This window comes from Tympanuchus pallidicinctus, unplaced genomic scaffold (genome assembly GCF_026119805.1).
Source record: "Tympanuchus pallidicinctus isolate F22 unplaced genomic scaffold, pur_lepc_1.0 scaffold10, whole genome shotgun sequence".
NCBI classification, from domain to species: Eukaryota; Metazoa; Chordata; class Aves; order Galliformes; family Phasianidae; genus Tympanuchus; species Tympanuchus pallidicinctus.
The window spans coordinates 275,198-299,770 of record NW_026294619.1 but is presented as its reverse complement, the minus strand read 5'-3'; the positions used below and the strand labels follow the sequence as shown (position 1 = coordinate 299,770).

Genomic DNA, 24,573 nt, shown 5'->3' with positions numbered 1-24,573 from the left:
TAGGGGTACTACAGTGATTCTGCTCTTAATTATCATCACTATTCGCAGGCCAACAGAATAAAAGTCTGAAGTGACAACACAGTAATTACGAAACACTCAAGGTAAAAAAGAACTTTACCTCTGTAATTTTATCATGATAAGAAAGTGAAAGATCTATCAGCAGAAACAAATGCCAGACATTGTGACTTGCTTTCTCGAAAGCTTTGCTGTAGATGTCAACCATTAAGAACAAGATATACCAAACTTCTACTGCAATAGAGCGAGTGCAGAATACTGAAGTTTCTGATCACTTGCAGAATAATCTTTACACCCTTTATGGAATAGAAAACACTAAAAAGCAAGGCCCATCTCAGCTCATCTTCTTTAGAATTCAAATAGCTCTATTCTGCTCTTAATAATATTTTCGATTCATATTTTCTGGAAGTATGGGCAAAATGCAACCTGGACTTTTGTGAAGTTATAGCTTGGACTGTAGCTGTTATGAAGTCAGACAAATATGTGTAGAGATGGCAGCAAGCCCAGATAATATATCCACACCATACTGCAGTCTCAGATGTACAGATGTGCATGTCATTTTAATGGAAGGCGTGGACACAAACCAATCTAGTTAAACTGATACACAAGGATATGCTTAGGAATGGATTAAGTAAACTGAAACCACATTTAGGCAAGAACAAAATGAATCTGAATGATTCTCCTCTGTTTCTTTTCTCTACCCACTATTGCCCATGGAAATAATTGCCATCACCAACATCGTTTACCACTGATGCCATGGTACTCCTGTCCTCCATGCTTATTATGATTCTAAAGCTGTTAGTTACCATTGCATATGGTCTTCAGACCATTTCTGGCACTGTGTATCATGTCCAGAGGTTAATCAAGCCCTGGTACCATCCTGAAAGGAGCCTGCTCTTTGTCTGATGAAGTGATAATAAATTTGATTTTGAAGGGACAGAACCATTTCCAAAGACAGGAGGTAGAGAAAGATTTTGTGCAAGATCAAAACTTGTAAACTGGAATGAGTAGTAAGAAATGATGGGTGAGATGGGAAGATGTGAAGTAGACTGAAAATATGGTGAAAGAGAAACACCATAGAGGGTGGCTTGTAAAAGCAAATATTCTTATCCACACCACAGTTCCCTCCTCTTGTTAACGAGATACAGAAATATGAGTTGTACACCCTAATTGAATACCTGTGCACAAGAATTAGGAAAGCACCTACAATTTCTCATCTGGATAACAACTGTCATTAAAATTTCATCTTAAGTAGCTTATAACCATCCTTTGCTTCCTGTCACATGCTTCCTTAAGTCTTAGTAATGTACTGCATCTCCACATGCTTTTGCTTTTACCTACACTGAGCTTGTGTTCAGGATAATTTCAAGATAAACTGCAAACCCAGACACAACCAGTTCAAGAGTATGATGTGCTTTACAAGGAGGGCCAACAGTGCTCCTGAAGCACTCAGCATGCCAGGACATCCAAAAAGCAAAGGGACCAGTTTTGCGTACTGCAGGCCACTTGTGGAACTTCTAACACTACAGTGTAGTTGGAAAACACATCTGCCAGTAGCCAGTATTAGCCAAGTGAGCCTCTGGCAAGAGGGAGGTAAAGAGGAGAGTATCAGAGCCAAGGGAGTCTGAAACAATTGTTCATGGAAAATCTTCTGGTATCTCTCTTATGAATGACATCACAGTAGCCAACTGACCCACAACTTATCTCAATGTTCTTTATCTGAAAGATGCACATAAATCGCACTTTGGACTCCAGTGCAGCATACATTCCTTGCTAGTGTTTCCAGACATCAATTGATTCCATCACCTGCAGTTCTTCCATGCAAACCACTTGGTCCCTGAAATGCTTATTTAATGCACAGGAAGAGAACAAACACTAGCTGAAGCTGTAGTCAGCACAAGAATGGCTGAGCACCAAGTACATGCCCTGTACAATAGCAGAGTCTCATCAGACAACTGCACAAAAGAGCACTGCTGATCATTCTCCTGGAGGAACCACAGCTCCTTCTCTAATATGTTGACATCCTCACCAGCCAACAGGCATGTGTCTGAGCTCCTGAGAGCGAGAGAGAGGAACTGTAGCCACTAGTCTCTGTCTCGTAGTTCTCCTCATGGTGCTCTGACTGAGCTAATAAGTCCTCTTGAGAGGCAGTTTATATTCAGTCTGGCACAGTGCCATGCTAACGCAGTTATCCAGCTTTCCAAATGGAGCTGGCCGGGAGCTGGCATGTGTCTGGCCAGCACCAAAACAGACTTAGGTACCTATCCATGCAGACATACTCTTAGTTACTTCTGAATGGTCTGGACATCTATGCATACATAAAAGGATTTTCTAAAGCATGGGAGAACCTAACCCTTCACAGATTTTCATAATATCCTGCTCTTGGACAGAACAGTAAATTAATGTGATGATATGCATGCAGAAAAATGTATTAGAACAAAGAAGTAAAATTTCTTTCCTATTGTGTATTCACATGTGAATATACCCTAAGTGTGGCTTAAGAAACATACACTTCATCTTCCAAGTTGCTGTACCTTTGGTGGCTGAACAAAAATGGAGTACTAGTCCAAAGGTGGAAAACTAAGATGCTTATGAGGAAAGGATTGTACAGATTGCCAGGAGGTCTTAGTGATTATGGACCAGATGGTACCAGATGGTACCATTCTCATCACCTGATCTCATGTTCTTGAAGATCCAGGCCCAGCACAAGCCTGGATCTATTCCCACTTCAAGAACACATACCTCAGTTCTGCTGTTTTTTTTTTTTTTTCTCTAGAGTCTTTGGCCAATTATCAAATTATGCAACTGTTGGTAAAATGTTTTAAAGGCCAAAATGGGCCCCAGAAGTAATTTCATGCTGAATTGCTGTATTGGTAGGGCAAACATTAAGAGCATTTTCTAGTTCTTAGAGATGTGACTTAGCACAAAAAGGATGGCTACTGCAATATGGTAATGTGCACAACACCTAGGAATGAAAGGAAAGTATCCTGAAGGTTGTTAAATAACAGAGAAAGATGCTTTATAAAGATGGCTCAAATTACGAGAATCTATGGACTTAATGGTTAAATTTACAACAATTCTGATTAATACTTTTCTTTAGCTCTTCTGAACTCTGTAACTCAAATTGGACAGTCAGCAAGTTAGAGATAATACTTGCTTCAGTTATCCTCCAAGATATAAAAAATTTCAAAATCCTATGTTGAAAATCATAATTTTTTTTTCTAATGTGGACAAGCAGTCCACAAAACTATAGTCTAGGACTTCTGATTTTCATTCCCTTCTGTATCCAGAGCACGAGGAGAATTTTCCCAAAAGAGACAACTTCCCCTTACTGTTCCCTATAGACTATCTTTAGGACAGTGGGTTTTGTTTCTCACAAAAGTACAGTTTTCTAGGGCCAGTTTCGCAGAGTCTCAAGAGAAGACTTACAGGATGTGGCTTTGTTCTGTGCGTAGACTGCTGAAGAGCAGATTTTATACCACATACGTAATATATACATCAGCTCCTACAAAAAATGTTTTCTTTTTCTCTTCTTCAAGTGCGAGCATCAAATGGACCAGTACTAGAGATTGATAATGCCCCCAGTTTAGTCGAGAAAATTACCAGTGATAATTCTGCACTGTTTCTCACCTTTGCAGCTATCTTTGATAGCTGATGTCTGTGTCATGGAATGGAAGCTACACCAGGAGACAACGTACAAAAAAGTATGCAGAAAAGGATTCTCTGTGGCACAAACCCTTATGAAAGTCATCACAGTGGCAAATAATTTTGAAAAAAGATGCTGCTGCCAATTTGCAACTGAGATTAACTGACATCATGGTGACTTCTTTGGTGATGACAAATGTGAACTGAATTGAGAACCTTTTTTTCCATTCTTGATGGAGCGTGCTTTGGTCCAAAACAGGCATTGGAAGCTCCAGCACTTTCAACAGTAAAAACTACAGTAAAAACCCATAAAACCCCATAAACACACTGGTTCAGATTTCTGAATCGAGGAAAAAATGTCAGCATTGTGTCAAGCTCAAGGTACACAGCATATTCTATTTGTAAGAAAACATAACACTCTGAGGAAATTGTGCAGACTTTCAAAGTATTATTGCTCCTTTTCATTCATGTGAAATCTGATCAAGATTAACGGAATAATAGAAAATTAGGCATCAGCAATTAGGTTTCAGGGTAAAAACCTCTCTGAAATAATAAATTGTTCCGTGTTCCTTTCAGGTCATCAAGGAGTGGCAAAAACTTTGACTCACAGACCCTCATGTTACATCTGGGAACGTATTTTAACTATGGAAGATGAGATCTTGGATCACCAGCAACACCCCTTCCCTGAAGAAAAACTGGCTGCTATTCTACCAGGATGGAGCTGGAACCATTTGTTCTCTGTTGCTTCGTTCAGATGAGGCAATCTACTGGCCATTTGAAGTATGGAGCTGAAACCAAAACTTGATCCCAATAACTCTGGCAACAACTATTCAGTTTCCAATCCCCTCGCAAAAGATTCAAGAGGATAATTAAGACCAAACCTGTATGTCTGATCTCTGCCAACAGCCTGGTCCATTCACAATTTATTTCCAAAGGGAAGCAGCCTCCAAATTATCTTGGTGGCACTGCTGAAAGAACCGATGGTTGCAGTCAGGAGGCAAGTGACCAAGCAGATGCATTCATGGGTTGTCCAGCTTCCTTTGACATCAGCAGCTTCACTCTCTTGGGAGACACTGTTTTGGGGTTCTGGAATCTCAGATAAAGCCAAAAGGATCTTTCTGCCTCCAAATGCCTCTGAAGTCAAGTTCTGGAGGGCTCAGTCTGGTCTCTGCTTGACACCAATACATATATGTGCATTCATGATTTTGTTTGCAGATGGGTGCAATCAGGTTGGCTCTCTGAACATGATACCCAGTATACAGTATATCAAAGGAGAAACTAGTAACAAGCAGTATAGACAAACCTTGACACTGCCTGCAGAATCAGGGTAATGCTTACAGACAGAGAAGCTGGAAAATCAACAACACCGCTGTCCAGACTGTCTCCCATCTGCTAATGTATCATGCAGTGAGTCCGCTTGGACTGTTACTACACAGCTTCTGCTACTACAAGAAAATTTTGCTTTTATACAGCAGTAAATGAGTGGATTGAACCTGTTCCATACAGAGGAGAGGGATCCTTTTGTGCATATCCTTGTCAGCACAAGACTGCAATGTTACGATAATCTCTCTCAGAGGGAGATGGTAGAGCTGTATTCAAATGCCACTTTGCATACACATGCTGCTCTATGCTATCAGCAACAGCAACAGCTCTCTTGCTAGAGAGGAGTGCACTATTTCGCCTCTGGTCTTCCCATTTAGAACACTTCTAAGCTTATGATGCTAAGATCAACAGTCATTAATGACAATTTCATGGGCTGCCTAATAGGTGCCAACGTACAAAACTGACGTAAGCATCATACATTTCTGCTGTGCAAGCTCTGCATTTTTCTGTCAGACTTTGCCATAGTATAGCGTTTCCTTCCTCAAAGCCTTAACAAAATGCCTGGACGTAGTGGTGATATCATGGTGGTGATAGGTGGATGGTTGGATTAGATGATCTCAGTGGTCTTTCCATTTAATGATTCTATGATTCCATACTTGAGATTCCCAGGGCAAGATCAACAGAAATATTCATCTGATAATTAATCTGATAAAGAACAGGTTGAATTTACTGAAAGGAAGTGGTGAGGAAACTCAGCAAAAGTACCCTCAACTGAGAAAACACAATTTAACAAGAAAGCCTTTAGACTTCAGCACTTGGAGCTTGACACTTGGGGGTTTGGTGTACATGTATCAAAACAGTGATTTAACGGACAAATCACATTTTATGTACTGTAATCTTATTGATAAATCACATCATGTGACCCTCTTACTTGACCTGGCCTCCTGCTTGGGAGGTTATTCTTTTCACCAGTTGCCAAGATACATTTGATTTAACTTTTTGCCTAAGTCATCAGCTCTTATAGAGAGGTTCCAATGCTGAACTGGAAGTAGTTGTAGTACTGTCGCAGTGTCTTTCCAGTCCCTGTGTCCTGGCAAAAATTACAGTCATTGATAGCAATCTGCTCATCTCAGCATCTTGTGGGAAACTATATATCGTATGGGAGCCAGCACTGGCTCTTTTTACTCTCGGAAAGTGACACAATCCAGAGTTACTGGAACTCCTATTTTCTTATCCCCCTCCTCTTCTTTTTTCTTAATGTACCCTGTTAAAATCGAGAAACTGAGCCACATACTTCTAATAATGAGAATCTGGATAAAGTTCAAGCTAAATTTTGAAAATATATTCCAATTAAAGTCTTTAATAGATTCTTGGCTTTCCCCACATCTCATTGCCATGTGCATTCAATAATCCCAAGCCCCCTTTTTCCCTACTAATAAGTAGACTACAGAGTGGTTGACATCATTCTGCAGAAGGTCAGCCTTTCCTGAACTGCTGTTTTCTGAGCATCTGTAAGGTTCTTTTTGGGGGAACTTTTTTAACTACTGCCTTGAGTTCTGCTGTGATACTGTCAAAAACAGTACTTGCCGTAATAAAGCTGTGATGACTTTTGCATTATGTGGTCCAAAAGAGATTATGTGCTCAGGCCAGGAAGGTTCACTAACAGAAATGGCATTTTCTTCTCTTTGGTAGGATGACACAGTGATAACAGAGCTATGGAGACTTACTGATGTATTTTACTACACTGGAAAGACATGGAAGTAAAGTTTGTGTGCTGCTAGTACCAGTCACCAGACATCTGTGTGAGTGGTTGTGTTATCAGGCTCTCCAGCTTGTGTGGCAGCTGAAACCTATCATTGTGTAAATCAGAAAGTTATTTAATCCCTGTATGAAACAGCTGCATCCAATGCTCTGGGTATTGATTCTCTGTGTCATCGTGGCCCTTGCTCAACATATAGCTAGGGCCAAATGAATGAGCAAAACTCTCAGATGCATGTTAAACAAGAGAAAAGCTGATGTGGAAAAAATTATAATACCTTTAGATAATTGTATCATGTAGCTGTATCTGGAATACTCTGTGCGAACATGTTTTTAAAGAAATGATTAAGGATACAGAAAACCTTCCAATAGAAGAGAAATAAAATGACTGTCTCTGCTCATGGTGAGAAGCACAGATAAGGGACGTAAAAATCTAAAACAATTAATTGTGTGAAGAAGATAGATGGGAGGGAACTTGTGTCCTGCTTACCTCATTACCTCCCCAAAAAGGAATGAAACATTCAGCTAGAATTGAAAAGCCAGAGCCACCTGAAAGAAGTGTTTCACACAGTTTTGCCATGAAAACATGGAAACCACAGTTACAAGATTCTAGTGAGTGCCAGGAAGTTACCACATATTCTTTTCTCTGCAAGATAGCATTGGCCATAAGCATTTCAGTTCTTTATGTTCTTTTTGATTGACTATGCAAACTGAGCTTCCATTCTCAGCGACCTGCTTCAGCCAATAAATCATTCTAATTTTTTTCCTCTTAATTAATTTCTTTCTACCCTCAAAAATATGTACAGTAGAAGACAGTATTATAGTGTTTGCAGCCAGGAAATTTTCTCCCAACTGCTTCCCAATATTTTCTTTTTCTACAACAAGGATAATATGTCCCTGTTTATCACTGCTCATCCACCATGACCTCCAAATGTTTGTCAGTGCCAATGCTTTCCAGCTCACTCTATAGTTATGTACACCCTACGTTTTGTTCCTAGGCACTTGATATTGTATCTGGCTGTACTTAGACCCACAATTTGTTTGAATGCATGCAGGTTACCAAGCAATCCCTACCCTTAATACTTTCATCCTCATCAGCACTGTTGGCATTGAAGTCTTTATGAGATTTTTATCTTTTAGCAAATGTGTAGTTTTGCTTGTTTCCAGACTGGTTAGTCCACAAAATTGTGTCCACAGAAAAACACTGAGACTGTCCTCTCAGGGTGGTGTTTTCACATTTGTCATCAGGATTCCTATTTAATCATCAGCTTTGAGATTGACCTGCTACTCATTCCTTCATATGTACAAACTTTTTCAAGCTGGCATTAAGCTAAATGCTCTAAAAATCTTTCACAGCTATCCAGTTATTTCTAACAGTCAAAGTTCCACCCCAGTCAGGAAATTTGGTTAGATTTGTCTGACAAATCTGTTTTGGAAAAGGCAGATAAAACATTTATTTCATAAAAAAGCATACCAAAGGGCAAAAGAAAAGATAAGAATCCATAATAATCCTCAACATGTAAAAATCCAGATAAAAAACAGAAAATATACCATATTTACACTGCTAAAGTCCCAAGCTTCTGTCTCAGAAAGCATCATTTTTCCTACCACGGAAAGGGGTACTCATCCGTAGAAAATCAGGGCTGAATTCCACAGTCTCTGCAGGGAATCTATTCCTGCACTCTGCTAGACTTCATGCAACTGGAGCCTGTTACTTCTTCTATCCAGCACAGACAGCATTTTATTTCAGTGCCATTGTGTCCTCCCTCTCTCCCTTCCAGCCTGAACAACTACAACTTGCTCCTCATTTATGGTATCTCTTCCTAGGCACAAGGCCATTTTTACTGCCTTCATTTCAACTCAGTGCAGTAGATGTGCACTTCTCAAGCTGCAATGGACACATCTAGGCATCATGTAAAGCCACAGCAGAGAGAAGGGGGGAAGGACAATACATGCATTCCCAAAGTCTCCTGTAACCCCAGGGCAGTTTTCTACAGCCAGCCCTGGAGCAGTCCTTGATGGTGCTGGATGTCAGCAGCTGATTTTCTTCTCATAGCCAGGAATTAAAATAGAGTGTGTTTGTACCTTAGCTTTGCACCTACAGCTGAGGACAGGGTTCAGCATGTCAAAGGAATCACTGGAAAGAGGAGCACTACAGTGCAGGGAGTATTTCAGATGCACCAACTTGGGGCTGTTTCATTTGACTAAATAAAGAGCTTAAGAGCACTCACTGTTTTCTAGTGAATTATAAAGTTTTGAGACCAACCTGTGGACACAGCTTTATTTAGTGCTGCCCTGCTCTCACTGAACCGTAGTGCAGTGGTGGTGGTCTGCACAGAGCTGGCTGGTCACAGGGTACTGGCTCGCTTCCTGGCTTTTCAGCTGCCAAACTATATTAAAACAAGCTAAAAATACATTAAATATTTTCCTTTCCTAATATTACCTTACCACGTAAGCGAGAGCTGGACTTGCCACTAGGATGTTATCTGATAACCACTGGGAGGGGAGGGAGCCATGTGAGCCTGGACAGGAGGTGAGCTGGGCCAGCCGGCTGCCAGAGGAGAGAGGCTGCTCCAGCAAGGATGACCAGGAGGAGAGGTTGTTGTGTTTCTATTTAGGTGGGTGATGAAAACCACTCTGAATCCCCGCTTTAACCCATCTCTGACCGCACACCCCACCACAAATGCTCCTTGATGCACACCTCTGAGCTTCTGCAGAACATCTCCTGCCCCCCATACTCTGCTGGATCCCCAGCGGGCAGCCCCCAGCCTCTCTCTGGAGCAGAACACATCATCTCCAGGTGGATCCAAGGTCTGGAGGGAAGATTTGGTTTGAAGTCCAGCTCAAACTAGAGAGGCCAGAGAATGTGCTCTGCTACACCTGGCACCCATTTATTTCTGACTCTTTAACCTCGCAGGTGTCACATCTAAAGATACTTTTACTTTGTTTCTTTTGTTGTGTTTATATCAAGGGGAAAAAGTAATAGGTTGCAGTGATACCTCTGTTCCCAGTGATGACTGTGTTTTTAACTTGAAAAAAACTACAAAAAAGTCATTGGGTGAATCCTATCAACACAAAATAAAAACGATGTTACAGCCTGAAACTGGAGATGAAAGCCCTGTTTAAAGGGTAGAAGCTATGAAAAGACACAGCACGAACAACTGCAAAACACTTGGGCTACCCAATAACTCTTCCCATCCTCATATTAACAGAAAGTCTCTCCATAAAGGCTCCTGGGTTTTGCAAGTGAGGCAGCGTGATCCTGGGGGAGGGGTGAATATTTCTGGCCTCCTGAAGCTCCCACAGGACACAGACTTCTTCCCCTTGTGTTTCCGCACAAATGGCAAACTCTAACTACAAATGATGATCAATGCATTTGATATGGTGGGTCATTGCCTCTGTCTGTCTTTGTTTTTAACTCAAGCCACGTTATGCATGTGGACTAGTTTATCCAATGCTGCACTCCTTCCTACTCCATGTTTGAGCTCTGAGGACACCAAGGAGGTGAGACAGCTGCATTGCACCTCATAATGTACAGCCAACCCAATGTCTCCTAGCTGCCATACACCCTCCCTGTGTCCTTTCATAGCCATCAAGAGTTCAGCAAGGTGCGAAAAACAGAGCATGTCATAGCTCTTGTACCCTCTTCTGCTTTGCACATCCTTTGTACACTCACCTTGCTGCTTCTGCATGGTGGTGAAATCCTCAAAGGTGAGGGTGCGCACAGGAGGCCTCCAGAAGGCGTAGGTCTCCATGATGGCCTCCAGCCCCGTCCTGCAGGATGGAATAAAGCAAGAAGAACATCAATCAGCCAGTAAGGTTACTGGCATAGGAAAAAAGGGCTCTGCGTCTGCCAGTGGCCACCAAAAGGCCACCTTGACAACTGTGAATTCTTCCAGCAAGACTTTCTGTGCAGGTGCTGGCTGCTTCAGTAAAACAATTTCCCCAGTTCAAGAACTTCCATAAATCCTAATGGTCTTCCAGTACCTTTTTGTTTTTTAACAAGGATCCTTAACTTCCATTTTGCTTCACAGGGGACAAATGACAGGCCCTCAAAGCACACTTAAACACTTATGGAAGTGGCTTAAACACTTTATGGAAGCAAGCTGTCATATATACAAACATGGGAGATCAGAGATTAATCCTACAGAATCTGAGAGGGTTTTTGTGAATGAACCTTCCCTGTCACTTTCCATTTCTGGACACTGTTCTGAAGGGCTTTTGGAAGACATCCAAAGGAGAATCTTGTTGGTTTTGTATTTTGACCAGAAATGCAGTAAGAGGCTCTTTATAAAAAGGTCAGTGGCTTCTCTGCTTTGGGTCCATAACTCACTACAGTGACAGTACCGAAGAGAAAAAGCCAAAGTGTTAGCATTGCTGGAAGTCTCTAACTCCGCAGGCTCATTGAGAACATAGATGCATTACCAACTGAGGACCCTCTCAGGCTCTTTATGAGACAGTATCCTGAGGTTTCTTCCTAGGAAAAATTCCCTGCTGTGGACACTGAACCTTTGTCTGTTCCCAAGGCCTCTCCTTGCCTACTTTCCAGCAGGAGGTTATATCCCTTGCACTGGCTTAACACAACTAGAGATGCTTTGTCAAATGTGAGACCATATCCCCTTTCAATGCAAAAGGCTCTAACATCCCCAGAGCCTCTCATCAGATGTTGAGCTGATACTGGAGCTGCCTTTTGCTTCTGAAAATGTCTTTCTGCACGTGCCTCCTCTTGCTCAGTTAACTTTCCAAAGTCTCCCCGGAAGCTCAGATGCTTTAAATACATTGGAGTTGGCAAACCAAACTCTGTATTTTAAGAGGAGGTTTAGAAGAGAGGTTGTTGCATGGTGTTTATTAGCTGCTAAGCTGTTAGAAGTAGAAACAGAAGACATCTCTGCATAGCAATCTCACACTAGCACTGAGCACATTACAACAAAACTATCTGGTTAATACAGCAGCCTCTGCCAGCTCATGGAGCTTGGAGACAACAAGGCAGTGCTGAGTGTGAGCCCATCTGCTAAGCCAGGCTCTGTGTGCAAAAAGCAACTCAGGCTGCCGGAACACTCCCAGGATTTCCTCTGCCACACACATGCAGACTCCAGCTGCTTCTCAGCACAGCCAGGAGGAGACTGATGCCTCTCTGCAGTCTCATGAAATGATCCCCAGCCCCAAATGCTGAGGGAGGACTTTCTGGGACCGTTTATCCTGGAAGCATAAAATGCCCTGCTGCTTGTGAAGGTCTTTTCCAGCCTAAATAATTCTACTCCAAGCCAGTTAAATCCAGCCCCTAATGGGCTTTGGTCAAAGGAAGCATTAAGCTGTTGCCCCTGCATCATTTACAACTCAGTCTGACACAAAGTTTAAGCTTCCTAGCAATTAGAGTTTTCAGTCTACAGCTCACTCATGTACTTTATTATTTGTATTTCTAAAGAAAAAAAAGAAAGGAGAGAGAGAGAATAGTCAGGAGATAATAAAAGAAGAAATAAAAGTAGAAATCAGAAATAAATTACTTCTTTCAGGGACTGGACTCAACTCTTCCTGTAACTGAGGATACCAGGGAATGAGGGATGCCACTGGGGACCCCTCTCCTCACAGACCTCCACCATAGGATAGGAAGAGAACACCCTCCTAGCCAGAAGTGGAGTGCAATCCTGTGTGTATCATTCTCTACAGGGAAAAGCAATCCACAGTTTGCCAATGGAGAGACATTTTGTAACAGCAGTGAATGTTTAAAAAAACCTCTTTTTGGAATTTCTGAAATTCTCAGCAGTTTCTTTTGGTCTTTGGTGAGTATTGCTTGTACCAAATGTGCTGAAATTACCCATGTGGCATCCACTTTCTCTTCCAAAAAAAAAAAAAAAAAAAAAAAAAAAAAAGCTCTGAAAAACTGACTTTAAATTGCCTATCAGGCCATAAACGCTTCCCTCTCACAACAACTTTATGAAGGAAGTAAGAAAGTATAAGAAGAGGACTTGCTGCCAGCTTTATTTTAATAAGGTCTGTCCTTTAAAAGGTATCCAAAATTCGCTCTCTCTTTTTCATCCATTTTTTTTAAATTATTTTGAGTGCTATAAAGTTTTAATAATAGGCAATAAATGAAACAGTTCCATTGTCTGAAAAATGAAAAAAGATGTACGAGCTATCTGTGCATGTCCATAATCCATCCCATATGGCTGACCTTGCCATTCCTGCTGCATGCGGGATGCAGGTCATCATTTCATTGTTCACAAGGGAGGCCAAACCACTGGCTCCAAGCATCCTCCTGACTCTCCTATCCTAAAAAGCTCTAAAAGCACTTCCAACACAAACAGCTTTTATTCACCTCAGCTGCCCATATCTGAAAAGAAAGTGTTGTTGCTTGCCTTCAGCTTTGCTTTTTTTTCATCCATCGCCCCATTGGGTTTCCAGTCTGTCTCTCCTTCTAGCTTTCTCCAGCATATGGAGCTCCCCTAAGCATCCCACCATCAGATGAACTCAGTCTCCAAAAAATAAGCTCTGTGGTATTAAGCCTACACCACTAAACATTTGGCTAGCTGATCTCTGTATGTCAAAAATGCTATTTCTCAATCTCTTGAAGTTCAGGAAAACAAACAAGTAATAGCTGGCTCTTAAGTACACTGCCCTATTAGAGAAGAACCTCTTCTATCTTGGTGTCCTTTTCCAATGAGCCCAGCTCTTTTGTTTCACTTTTACAAAAGTTTCATTAAGAGGTAACTAAGACTAGGCTTCCTGACTCAAGCTAGCACTCTAACCTATCAAAGCTGATGGCTAGATTGTTGAACAGCATTGGTTAATATTGTTTCAGTGTTCAAAGTCTTCAAAAAAGTTCAGCTGCTGAGCTATTTCCATCCTTCCCTCTGAAATACTTCACTGCTCCCTCTCCCAGCCCAAGCACTGCAGAAGAAGGCAACCATGCGAACAGCTGAGGGGTATCTAAGAGGAGATGCACAACAAGATCACTCCCTCAGACGGATAAAGGTAGCTATGTTGTGATGGGGGTCCCCCAGAGCAGCAGGTTTTTAATGCACTCTTGTACTAATGAAGACAGACCTCACTCTTAAGGAAACATACAGGAAAGCTGCAAGTTGATCCAAGTGAAAGATTTAAAATGGAATTTAATTTGAAAAAATAACTGACCCTACTACACTGTAATTTATGCAGCAAGCAAGAACAGCAAGCAGTAAGATATGATTGAATAAAAGGGAGGGAAAATCATCCCTCTTTGTTTTGTGGAAAAGCCTTAACACAAAGAAGAAAGTCAGTGCCTTACAGAAGAAGTGACCTAAGATTTCACTTTGCTCTGTTTTTCCCCGTGTTTGGATTTTCTTTATCATTTGCTGGCAAACTCTACCTATGGCTGTGGTTCAGCACCCTGATGTGGCTGGGTTGCCCTGGAGCAGTCCCAGGTATTCTGTGGCCTCTCCTGCTACCAGATTGTTGGGTTCTTCTTAAGATCTCATACAGAAACCCCTTTGGACAGATACACTCCTGCTTCACAAATTGTGCCTTTCTTCAATTACCCCACATTTTCAGTGGGATATTCTCCAGCTACAGCCTGGTGCACTGTAGCTGACCAGAGATGTGAGAATGCAGGAAGATGCAGAGTATCATGATTGTTAAACTAATTGGCAAGTAATGGGATTTAAATTAATTAGGGGAAGAAGAGGCATTCAGCACAGTTAAGAAAAATCCCATTTCATCAATCCTTTCCACATGCAGCTTGGTTCTTACTGATTTTCTCCCTCCTACATGTACACCTATGTATGTGTGCCCCTGAAAGGTAGCATTTGAGCATCCCAGTATCCTCCACTAGCTGACAGCAGCAGTACAACCTTCGCCAGACCACTGCTTGTGAGGCAGGCGCCTGGCTGCTTATATATGCTTGCAAATACCTTTGCCTGTTTTTTCTTCCTAAAGCCTCAGGCTCCTTTCTTTGATGTGTAATACCTTAAAGATTTTAATTCCTCTTTACATCAGCAGAGAGCCTTACTGAGCCTTCCCCACAGCTGCAGCCATGTAGCAATTTCCTGCCCTTTCTTAAATCAATGAGCTACAAAGATCAGTAATTCCCAACCTTTTCAGGAAACTGTCCAAATTCACTGGGCTTGGACCTTATTAATGCCTTCCATGTTCATCTAGCCCACCATGGACCTGGAACTGCATCAATCCCTCTTCTGAGCCCAGCCTCCAGTGCAGCTGCAGCTGCACACAGGGAAGACCTTGTACAGGGGCATATGCTATTTCCCCCACGCAGGGATGGAGGCAAGAGTAAAAGGCATGTGTACCCTAAATATCAGAATTAATACTCTTGATGGGGATTAAATAAGGGTTGGAATGTCTTTTCACAAAGCAGCTTTGAGATGGAACCTAGAAAGTTCTCTGGGTGAGTAGGATATCTCCTCTGTGAAGGTGTATTTAAATGGGTGATTGAAAACACAGGGAGTTGCTCACTCATTGAAGGCTTCCAAGGCAAACCATGAAGGAAATAGTAGTCCTGGTGAAAGCACTCAAGAGGATCATGCAAGTAAAGACTGAATCATGATGCCCATGGGGGCAGCAAATGTAGGCGGTGAATGCAACTTGTGCTCTGGTGTGCACACTCAGAGCCTTGCTTTACAACCCTAGTGCTCTTGTAATATAGTCATATATGTTCAATTTCATCATTAATTTATTTTTAAAAGCCTTTGTCATGCTGATTTAAAGGATGCCCACATCATTTATAAAACTGAAATATTTAGGTTTATTACATACTGTTGGAAATGTGCATGGCACCATATTGTGTTCTCCTAATACAAAAGGTATTTCAATTAAAGTTTCTGTTTTTACACTGATCTGTTAAAACACAAAGTATTCTAAGTAGTGTTTAAGGTGTTCTATTTAATCTTTTCATAAAAATCTAGACAAAATTTAGTAGCATAAAGTGAAAAAGTTTGACATCATCAGAGAAAAACTGAAATGTTTCAAAACTAGAACATTGATGCCCTGTTATCCTGAAACCCTATCAAAAAGTCACTCTTGTCTTCTGATACAAAGCAAGCATATGTGCTCCAAATTTTGGAATTTCCTGTGAAAATTAAAAGATGAATCTATCTTATAACCAGACTCAGAAAATACCCTGAAGAATAGTGATTATGGAAAAGATACAGGCATGAAAGTGAATATTTAATTAAAGATCCAACAGCAAAAATACACAGTCACAGAAAAAGAAAATGTAAAGGAGGAAATTGATGCTGTCTTGACAGGTCTAGTAGTATCCAAAACCCTCTCCTGGGCTTGGGTTTGGGGACTGCAAGACCAAAGTTTCCCTCTACTTTTGTGCAGAAAGAAGAGCAGCACTAGAGGAAGCTTCTGAAAAGAAACAAGTCAGTCCATCTGGCTGAGATGGCCTGGCCTGGAAAGTATTTTCAAAGGAAACAATCATTACTGTGTCTGTTTGGGCAAAGTAAACGGTTTTCTGGATCCTCCAAGAATCAGTCTAAGGCAAACTGCTCTTGTAAAACTGAGGTAGTGTTGGAAAATGCCACCTTTGGTTCTTAGACACATGCCCTGTGCACTCATCAAGGAGAGAGATCAGTTTGGATGCACAAAAAATCTCCCCTTACCTGTTCCTCCCAGAATCTCTGAAGCCTTTAGCGAAAGGGTTTCTGTCAATTTTTAATCTGGTGATCTACAGAAGAAGAATAAGAGAATTAGCGGATCTCCTCAAAAAAATATTTTTCTTTCAACAAATTAAAATTATGGATGATTACCACTCTTTCCCAAGACACCTGTATGACTACCTTTTGCATGTTTTGCCACAGATTTATGTTAAAGTCACCCTTCACTGTCTATGAGTGGACTATCAATTTAGCAAATGAGTGGTGCAGCACCAGGAAACCTGCCTTTGCTGTTTGCCTCTGAACATTTGCTGAGCATAGCACTGGAGATAAGAGGCTATTCCCAAAGGAGAATCCCTAGGAGCTGCAGTCCATCAACAGTCCCACATTTCAGGAAGCAGGCACACCATTTGCTTTTGGGTGGCACTAGGTGTACCCCTGCCCCATCATTCCCAGTTCCCAACAGCTGGATGCACTCATGGGCCTTCAAGCAATGCTGAGGAGAAAAGGCCAGGCAAAGTGCAGCCTACAGTCTCCTAAAGACAGCAACTGGCCACCTGATCACATGCACAGCTGCTGTGCTGCTCAGCATCTGGGTGGCCTTCAAGGAATTGCTGTTGTGGAAACCATTTTTTTCCCCTTCTCTTAACAAAGAAAATAGCTGGACAGTGCTTTTTTTTCCTTCCTTCCTTCCTTCCTTCCTTCCTTCCTTCCTTCCTTCCTTCCTTCCTTCCTTCCTTCCTTCCTTCCTTCCTTCCTTCCTTCCTTCCTTCCTTCCTTCCTTCCTTCCTTCTTTCACAGAATTTCCGTGTTGTCAAGAATGGAAAACAATATTGAGATACCAACTTTGCATTCAGTGGTATCATGCTCCCTAACCTGGTACAGCACAAGAGCTTCCCTGGGTCAACCTCACTTTGTTCCATACACGCTGGCTCTGAAAAGAAAGACCTCCAGAAGATCCTGCTGAATTCGAGGTGCTTTTGCTGAAACTGCCCAAAAGGGACTAGTTTAATATAGACTGACCTAAAATGGGCTTGCAGGTGTCTTTCTTCTGTCAGAATCAAGCCCTTACTTCTGGATATTAGCTTCAGATATGGAATGTAGTTCCTATTTTTGCAGAAGCTTAATTTGTGAACTTAATTTCCGCTAGGCTGATTTTGCAGCTGTCCTGGGACTTGTGCGTACAGAGACAGAAATGTTCTGTGGAGTATGGAGTTACAGTAGAGGGAATCCCTGTGGTGGTGGCTCTGCTAACATTTTACAACTGTTTCCAGAGACGCTTCTCCCAGTAAGGCAAAGTTTTACAGCCACTGGAGGGCAAGTGCATAGATTCACATGGATTTAAATTTATTTTTAATAAAAAAGCTTTTTCATTCCACCAGTATCTCCTTTACTGCTGCTAGAAAAATACCCCAAAAAAGGTTTCTGAAAAAATAAAACACAAATGTTTGGAATTCAGAGATGATAGGAAGAAATTTCAATGCTTTCTTTACAGTAAAGTGGCTTACAGAGTTCCTCCTTTCCCTCTTGCAGATAGTGTCTTATACATCTGATCATCAGAAAAAAATGACAACATTTGAAAACCTGTCATTTCTTCTCATTTCTTCTTCTTCCTCTATCTTTTTCCTGTGTTTGGTCTACAATTAAAGTGTATTGAGTACAAGTATACAGGTGTGAGAGGAAGAGTAGAAAATTACAAGTGCTATAGTGGTAGTGAATCCACCATGGTAGTGAAATGTTTGTATTTTTTTCTCTGCTGGAATAGTTTATTCCATTTTGGATCCTGTCTGAAGCCAATTTGAGGGGATTGGACTAAGAAAAAATTAGGAATAGGTAAAAGCAGTCACAGGAAAACTGCTCTTATATGTTACAAAACAAAAACTTTGTAAAAATTTGCTGGCTAACTGTGAGCTGATTTGAATGACTCTGTCCAAGAGTTCTAAGTACACTACTGTCCAATGAGTTCATGAAGTCACTTTCCAAAAGTTCAGATGGCAGCACAGAGAGATGTTTGCCTTACCATTTCTGATTCAAGCTTCCTATGGAATTTATGGAAGAAAATTGTGTGAATTATTCTCCCAACAGGCTTTATAACAGATTATTTTTCTTCTAAAGTTGCTTGTGCCATCATTCCATCCTGTGACGGTTCCTTGTCCTCTCAGCTCAAATCTCAAATCTTATTATTTGTACTCTCAAATCTCATCATTTACACAGCAAAAAGCATAATCAACTGAGATTTTGTTTGTCATTGCTGGGAAAAAATTACCTTATGCTGAATTTTTAATGCCATCACAACAATGCCACCCTCCCTGTCCCCCCCCTGCCAAGGAAGAGTATGGCAGGAATAGGAAATGAGGTGTACATCTCATCTGAGAATAAGACAAAGAGTATGTGTACATGAACAAGCTGAGCGTGCAGAGCCTAAAGCAGGGCACAGGTGGTGTGAAGACTGGGGGAATGGCTGAGGCAAAGGCGGCTGACAAATAAGCAACACATGAGAAAAGTGCAAAGGGAATGGACGGGTATAAGGAGCTCTCAGCATCTACAGTGACCATACCTGCAGAAGCAAAAGCAGACAACCTCCTCCTTCAAAAGCTTGGACACCTCATTTCAAGAGGACAATGAGGGAGAAAAGGCAGCAAAATTGTGGAATCCGCAGGCCAGTCCTTTCCAAAACTTCATGATTTGCTACAGTCTCAAATGCATATTTTTTTCAAATGCTCATGTTTTCCTAATAATTGTTTTCCTCTTAAAGATATCTTATATTTTGAGAAGATATGAAATTCTGTAATCAAATACTAGTATGGACTACATTTACAGTTTTGGGTGCCAAGAAGTCTAGTTCAAGAAAAAGGGCAGATCTGTCACAGAGTTCCTGCAGTCAACGCTTCTGCAGAAAGAATCCCACTGCAACAATACATTTTCCTTATATCTAGATTCAGTAGTAATTCTCTAGTGTGGAAATTACAGGATCAGATTCAAATGTGAATTATGCATGAGAATTTTATTTAGTGTGCAATAAATAGACTGCTGTTGCTCATACTCAAAGGTTTCTTTTGTCAGCAAACTGCTGATGTTCCTTTTCTTAGAAGCTTCTACCTTCACTGTTGTGAAAAATAAAGTTTTCTCTGTGAAATAATGGATCTGAAGTGGTTGCACTGCTTCAAAATTGCAGTCTGGATAGGAGATTGGAGTTTGAACCACAAGGTGGCAAGGAAAAGTGAACAAAATACATACCTCCGTGGCTTATCTCATCTAGTTATTTTACAGTAAAAGTGACAGGCATCTTATCTCCAGGATGGATGTCTGGGTAGATATCTTGTGTCTATTGGCTACCTCACAGCAAGCATTTTATTTTTGTACAGAAAAGTACAATGAGCTTGTAAACTGGACACATTTATTTAGCCATATTTCTTGGAGAAGTTAATGACTCACAAACACAGAAAGCATACCAATGCTTTTATGAACATCCCACATACAAGAAGCTTGAAGGCACACAGCTTTACCTGTTGATTCTGGTAGGCTGTCACTGTGGTAAAGACAGTCTCAGGGAAGTTGAAGGTTTTCACCCCGTCTCCTGAGGGAACTGGCTTCGTCGGAGAAAGATCACTGCTGAAATCCTTGCGGATGACGTGAACACGAGGCTGGTACTTATGCATTGAATGTAAAATTATCTGAAGCAGAAAAAAAAAGAGGAGGAATTTTTATTTTTTTTTTCCCTAAAAATTCTTCACTACATCCATAGGTACAAGGACACAGAGATGGAGTGAGGATAATACAAATAGACCTACTCTTGTCTTATAAGTGCATAGGATAGAAACATCAGTTGATTTGTCAAATTGGACTGTTTGAAAGAGAAATGGGCTTGTTGCTTTAAAGGAAAAAGAACCATCTGAGGAATAGCACTGAAGTAGGGAAAAAAATCTCTACAACCATGGGAAGTGTCTACATGTGTGGCCACCAGGACGGGGGCATTAGAGCAACAGCATCACTCTCTTCTGATTCTGGGATGAGCAAGGCTGGGAAACTATGGACTAAGATTAGCTTGTGACTTACATGTCCTTGATCATCAAGTTCATTGTTGGTCAGCTTGAGCTTGTCAAAACTGACCACCTGCCTCATCCAGGTGTCTCCAGAAGCCAATGAGTCCGGGTGGATGTAAACCCTTGGGGGCACTGGAGAGTCGGCATTGCCAGCCACCATCCATTTGGAGCTGTGGTACACATACCTGAAAGAGGAAGAGGTGATGGCTAAGAAAAATTGTCACTCAGTCATTGAAAGAACATTTCCAGAGTTCTCCCTCTCCTGCCACCCTACCGCACACACTCCAAACACTCATTTGCAGTCAGGGGGGAATGTGCTTTATTGCAACCTCCTACCTTCTAAATGAAAGCCAGATTACCTCTGAGCCACTTGTTCAGACTTTATTCCTTATTAAAACCACCTTCACAGTTATTTTCCCTGTAAAACTCTGCCACATGTGCCTCCTTAACTCCTTAACCCTCTCTGAGCCAGAGTAAGAGGACAAAAAATAGTAAATAATGCTCTCTCTGAAAATCACAGAATCACAGAATTACAGAATGTCAGGGATTGGAATGGACCTTGAAAGATCACCTAGTCCAGTCCCCCTGCCAGAGCAGTACCACTTAGATTAGGTCACATAGGAACATATTCAGGTGAGTTTTGAATATTGAGAAATGATCTGTGATCTCTGGAAATCTGCACTGACTGCCATGCCAGACTGTACAAAACATGTATTCATCCAAAAAGGCCAAAATCCTCTGGATACCACCAGAACAACTGATAAAAAAAGAATTTCTCATTTAAAATACAGTGAAATACGAAATTCCATTTAGTATAACCAATGTCAGGATCAGAGGAAAAAAAATTAAATTATCTTCTGTGTTCCTGACCTAACCATCCTGTGTGTGCCAAAAATTGCTGTCCTACAATTCTTCCTAGCTCTTTCTTTGTGTTCTGTGGCTCCTGCAGTCTAAAGTATTTCACAAACACTCCTGCTAACACCTCTTAATTCTTCCCTGCACTGCCCTTCCTTGGGTCTCTACTCAGCTCTGTGGCTCTGTGAAGCTATTTCAGTCCTTACCTACTTACTGTGATTCATTTCCTGTATTTTTAAAAGAAATGGAAAAGAAAGTTCATTCCTTTCAGTGCTAGTTTATTCTATGTGGCTGCATTAGCTGGCAAGGGCAGAAACAGAATATAAGACAATCTACTAATTTTTAAGTTAAATACTCTCAGAACTACATTAAAGGAAAGAGACAAAATAACTAACTAGGTCTAGGGAACTATTTTGACGCTTCAAAAAAATTACTTTCCTGAGAAACACTTTGAGAGAAAAATGAAATATTTAGCATTTCAAGAAAAGTTCTTGAATCTTTGGAATGTGGAGTGGTCAAGACCACTTTGGGAAAAGAGTTGCTCTCAAGGGTCTTCTGAGTATAGATAAGTAATTTCTGTCTGGGTCGTATTCTGTGATGCAGAGCACCATGAGTTTTCTAGAGTACTTTTCTAGGGTGTAAAGGCCATTAAAACTAGAGAAATCTCATCATTTAGTTGAGATTCAACAGTGTTTCTCATCAGTTCAGTACTTTAAGTCTATGTTCATGCTGTGCTGGACAACACTAAAAATGACACCATTCAGCTCAGGGTAGACTGGAGATGCCCTTCTCTGTTCAGTGTCTAGTTTCCCATTCCTTCTTTGCTGAGATAGCTTTAGAAGCTCCAGACTCCAATTACTGTGTCCCTCAGAGAGGTTGTTAATAACATGTATTCTGAAATGCATGCTGGAGACCACCCCGAATAAAAACTGACTGCTATTCAAAACTACAGAGCAAGATATTAAAATTTAAAAATAGTTTTAGTTGGAAGAGACCTGAAAGAACATCCAGTTCTAACCCTACTGTCATGAGCAGGGGCCAGGTTGCCCCAACCTGACCTTGAACATTTCCAGGGAAGGGACTGTTTCTCTGGGCAGTTTGTTCCAGTGCCTCAGCACCCATATCGTAAAGAATTTCTTTCTAATACCTAATAAAAATCTTCCCTCTTCTAGTTTAAAACCATTACCCCTTTTACTACTGCTAAAGAGTCCCTCCCCAGCTTTCCTGTAGTCCTTCTTTAGGTACTGGAATGTCACTATAAAGGTCTCCTTGCAGCCTTCTCTTCTCTAGACTGAACAACCCAGTTTCTCATGAGAGGTGCTCCATCCCTCTGATCAAGGTCTGGACCTTCCTCTGATCTTGCTTCAATAGATCCATATCCTTCTTATGCCACAGAGCTCACAGCTCAACACAGTATTGCAAGTGGAGTTTCAGGAGAGTAGAGTAGAAGGCCAGAATCATCTCCCTCACCCTGTTTGCCATGATTCTTTTGATGCAGCCCAGGATGATTGGCTTTCTGGGCTACAAATGCACATTGCCAGCGAAGGTCAAGTTTTCCAGCAACAAATACCCCAAGGTCCTTCACCTCAGGGCTGCTCTCAATTCATTCTCCATTCAGCCTGCATCTGTGCTTCAGACTGTTCCAATCCAGGTGCAGGATCTTGAACTTGTCTTTGCTGAACTTCAGGAGGTTTGCACATACCCACCTCTCAAGCCTGCCAAATTCCTTCTGGATGGCATCCCTTCCCTCCTGCATGTTGACTGTGCCAAAAAGTTCAGTGCTTAGGGTTCAGTCAATCCCACTGTCCATGTCACCGATAACAATATTAAATAGAGCCAGTCCCAATACCCACCCCTGAGGTATACCATTTGTCACTGATCTCCACCTGAACATCAAGATGTTGACTGCAACTCTTTGAGTAAAACCAAATCCTTATCCAGTGAGTGATCTATACATCTCAGATCTCAGGAAAAAAAAAAAAAAAGTGCAAGGAAGTATATTAAACCTCTGGGCTTTTGTCTTAAAATTCTGATCAACTCAAAGTCTTAAACCAACAGTCTCTCCTCCAGCATACTTTTGCAATGGTGCATAATTGCTCATTATACACTATTGCCTTTCCTGGGCTCTAACTGACACTGATCTATCACAAAATTGTTCCTATCCATGTGCCTTAAAAGCTTACCTGTATCTCTTGTTATCCACTGGTACAATGTCCATAGCAATATAGTACTGCTGGTGAGGATCCAAACCTGTGATTTTCACCCTCATGGCTGGAAACATTCTCCTAGGAAAAGAAGGGTAGAAACAAGGGAGGAAATGGTGAATAAGGAAGCTGAATGAGCTCTTTGATCTGTCTCTGACACCAGGATCATGCTACTTTACAAAGATTACTTCTTAGCATAACACGTCTGGACTTGGAATGGATAGCAAAGATTGCTCTGGCAGTGGTTTCAATCATCTTTGTTTTTATTTTTTGTTTTTGTTAGTTGTGGCTTTTTTGGTTGTTTGTTTTTCCATTTAAGAAAAGGAATAGCAGGATAAAAGCGTGTGGGTGAAAGTAAGGCACTCTCAGTCAAGCACTTTCTATTTCTGACTCCTAGTAGTCAGCCCTCCGATGAAATGTCCCTCAAGTCCAGGCTCCTCTCTTGGTGCTTCAGTATAGATATGAGCAGTATATATAGTCTGGGTTGGTTTTTTTGTTTGTTTGTTTGTTTCCATCTAGCACTATGGTCTCACGTCACACCAAATGTTTACTTCCGAGAAAATTACATTTCAATATGGATTTTAATTGTACTGGGATAATATCTAAAGCAAAACCATCATCACAAAAGAGTCTTTTGCATTTATGTTTAGAGACACTTAAGAAAAATATGCCTTAAATGAATTTGCTTATTAGGTCTATATTCCAGAATTAACAGAAACTCTGGCAGTATCACTATGGCTTTCCTGAGGTCTAAGCACTATTTTTTTAAAACCTTTTTGTAAATGTCATCTTTTATGTGATGTTTAATCCCATTATGTCTTAAATTTTTTTCTTCCAATAGGTAAGTTATGAAGCTTCTACAACAAAAATTATTTCCTGGTCTTTCTTCTCTTGTCTGAGCACAGAAGAGCTGTGCTGTGCACTGGTCACTGTTCTGGAGATGTGCACAACAAACCTTGAGCTGAGATCCTACAAGAGAGTATTATTCAATTGTACTACTTTTGCCCAGAAGATATGGAGTTTTGTTGAGAGAAGCTGAAAATACTAAATACTGATGTGTAGTTAAGTACTGATCCTCTGACAGGTAGATGCCTGTATATGGAATGAGAGTAAGCTGTATGGAAGGATATTAAAGGGGAA

General features: G+C 41.1%; 3 protein-coding genes across 5 annotated transcripts in view; 1 reads left to right on the top strand and 2 right to left on the bottom strand.

The window, feature by feature from the left end:
* LOC128090444 (uncharacterized) overlaps positions 1-24,573 on the top strand; it is a 305,355-nt gene that overhangs the window by 30,190 nt on the left and 250,592 nt on the right. The window lies entirely within an intron of this gene.
* Positions 1-24,573, bottom strand: part of WARS2 (tryptophanyl tRNA synthetase 2, mitochondrial) — a 334,901-nt gene that overhangs the window by 182,973 nt on the left and 127,355 nt on the right. The gene's annotated exons all lie outside the window — the stretch shown is intronic.
* The window catches only part of TBX15 (T-box transcription factor 15), an 88,893-nt gene that overhangs the window by 4,887 nt on the left and 59,433 nt on the right, over positions 1-24,573 (bottom strand). The window contains exons 3-7 of the mRNA XM_052702713.1: positions 23,413-23,514; positions 20,388-20,559; positions 19,838-20,005; positions 16,338-16,402; positions 10,418-10,515 (exon numbers count right to left, since the gene is read on the bottom strand). Coding sequence (XP_052558673.1) covers positions 10,418-10,515; positions 16,338-16,402; positions 19,838-20,005; positions 20,388-20,559; positions 23,413-23,514 — 605 coding nt within the window. The remainder of the gene's footprint in view (positions 1-10,417; positions 10,516-16,337; positions 16,403-19,837; positions 20,006-20,387; positions 20,560-23,412; positions 23,515-24,573) is intronic.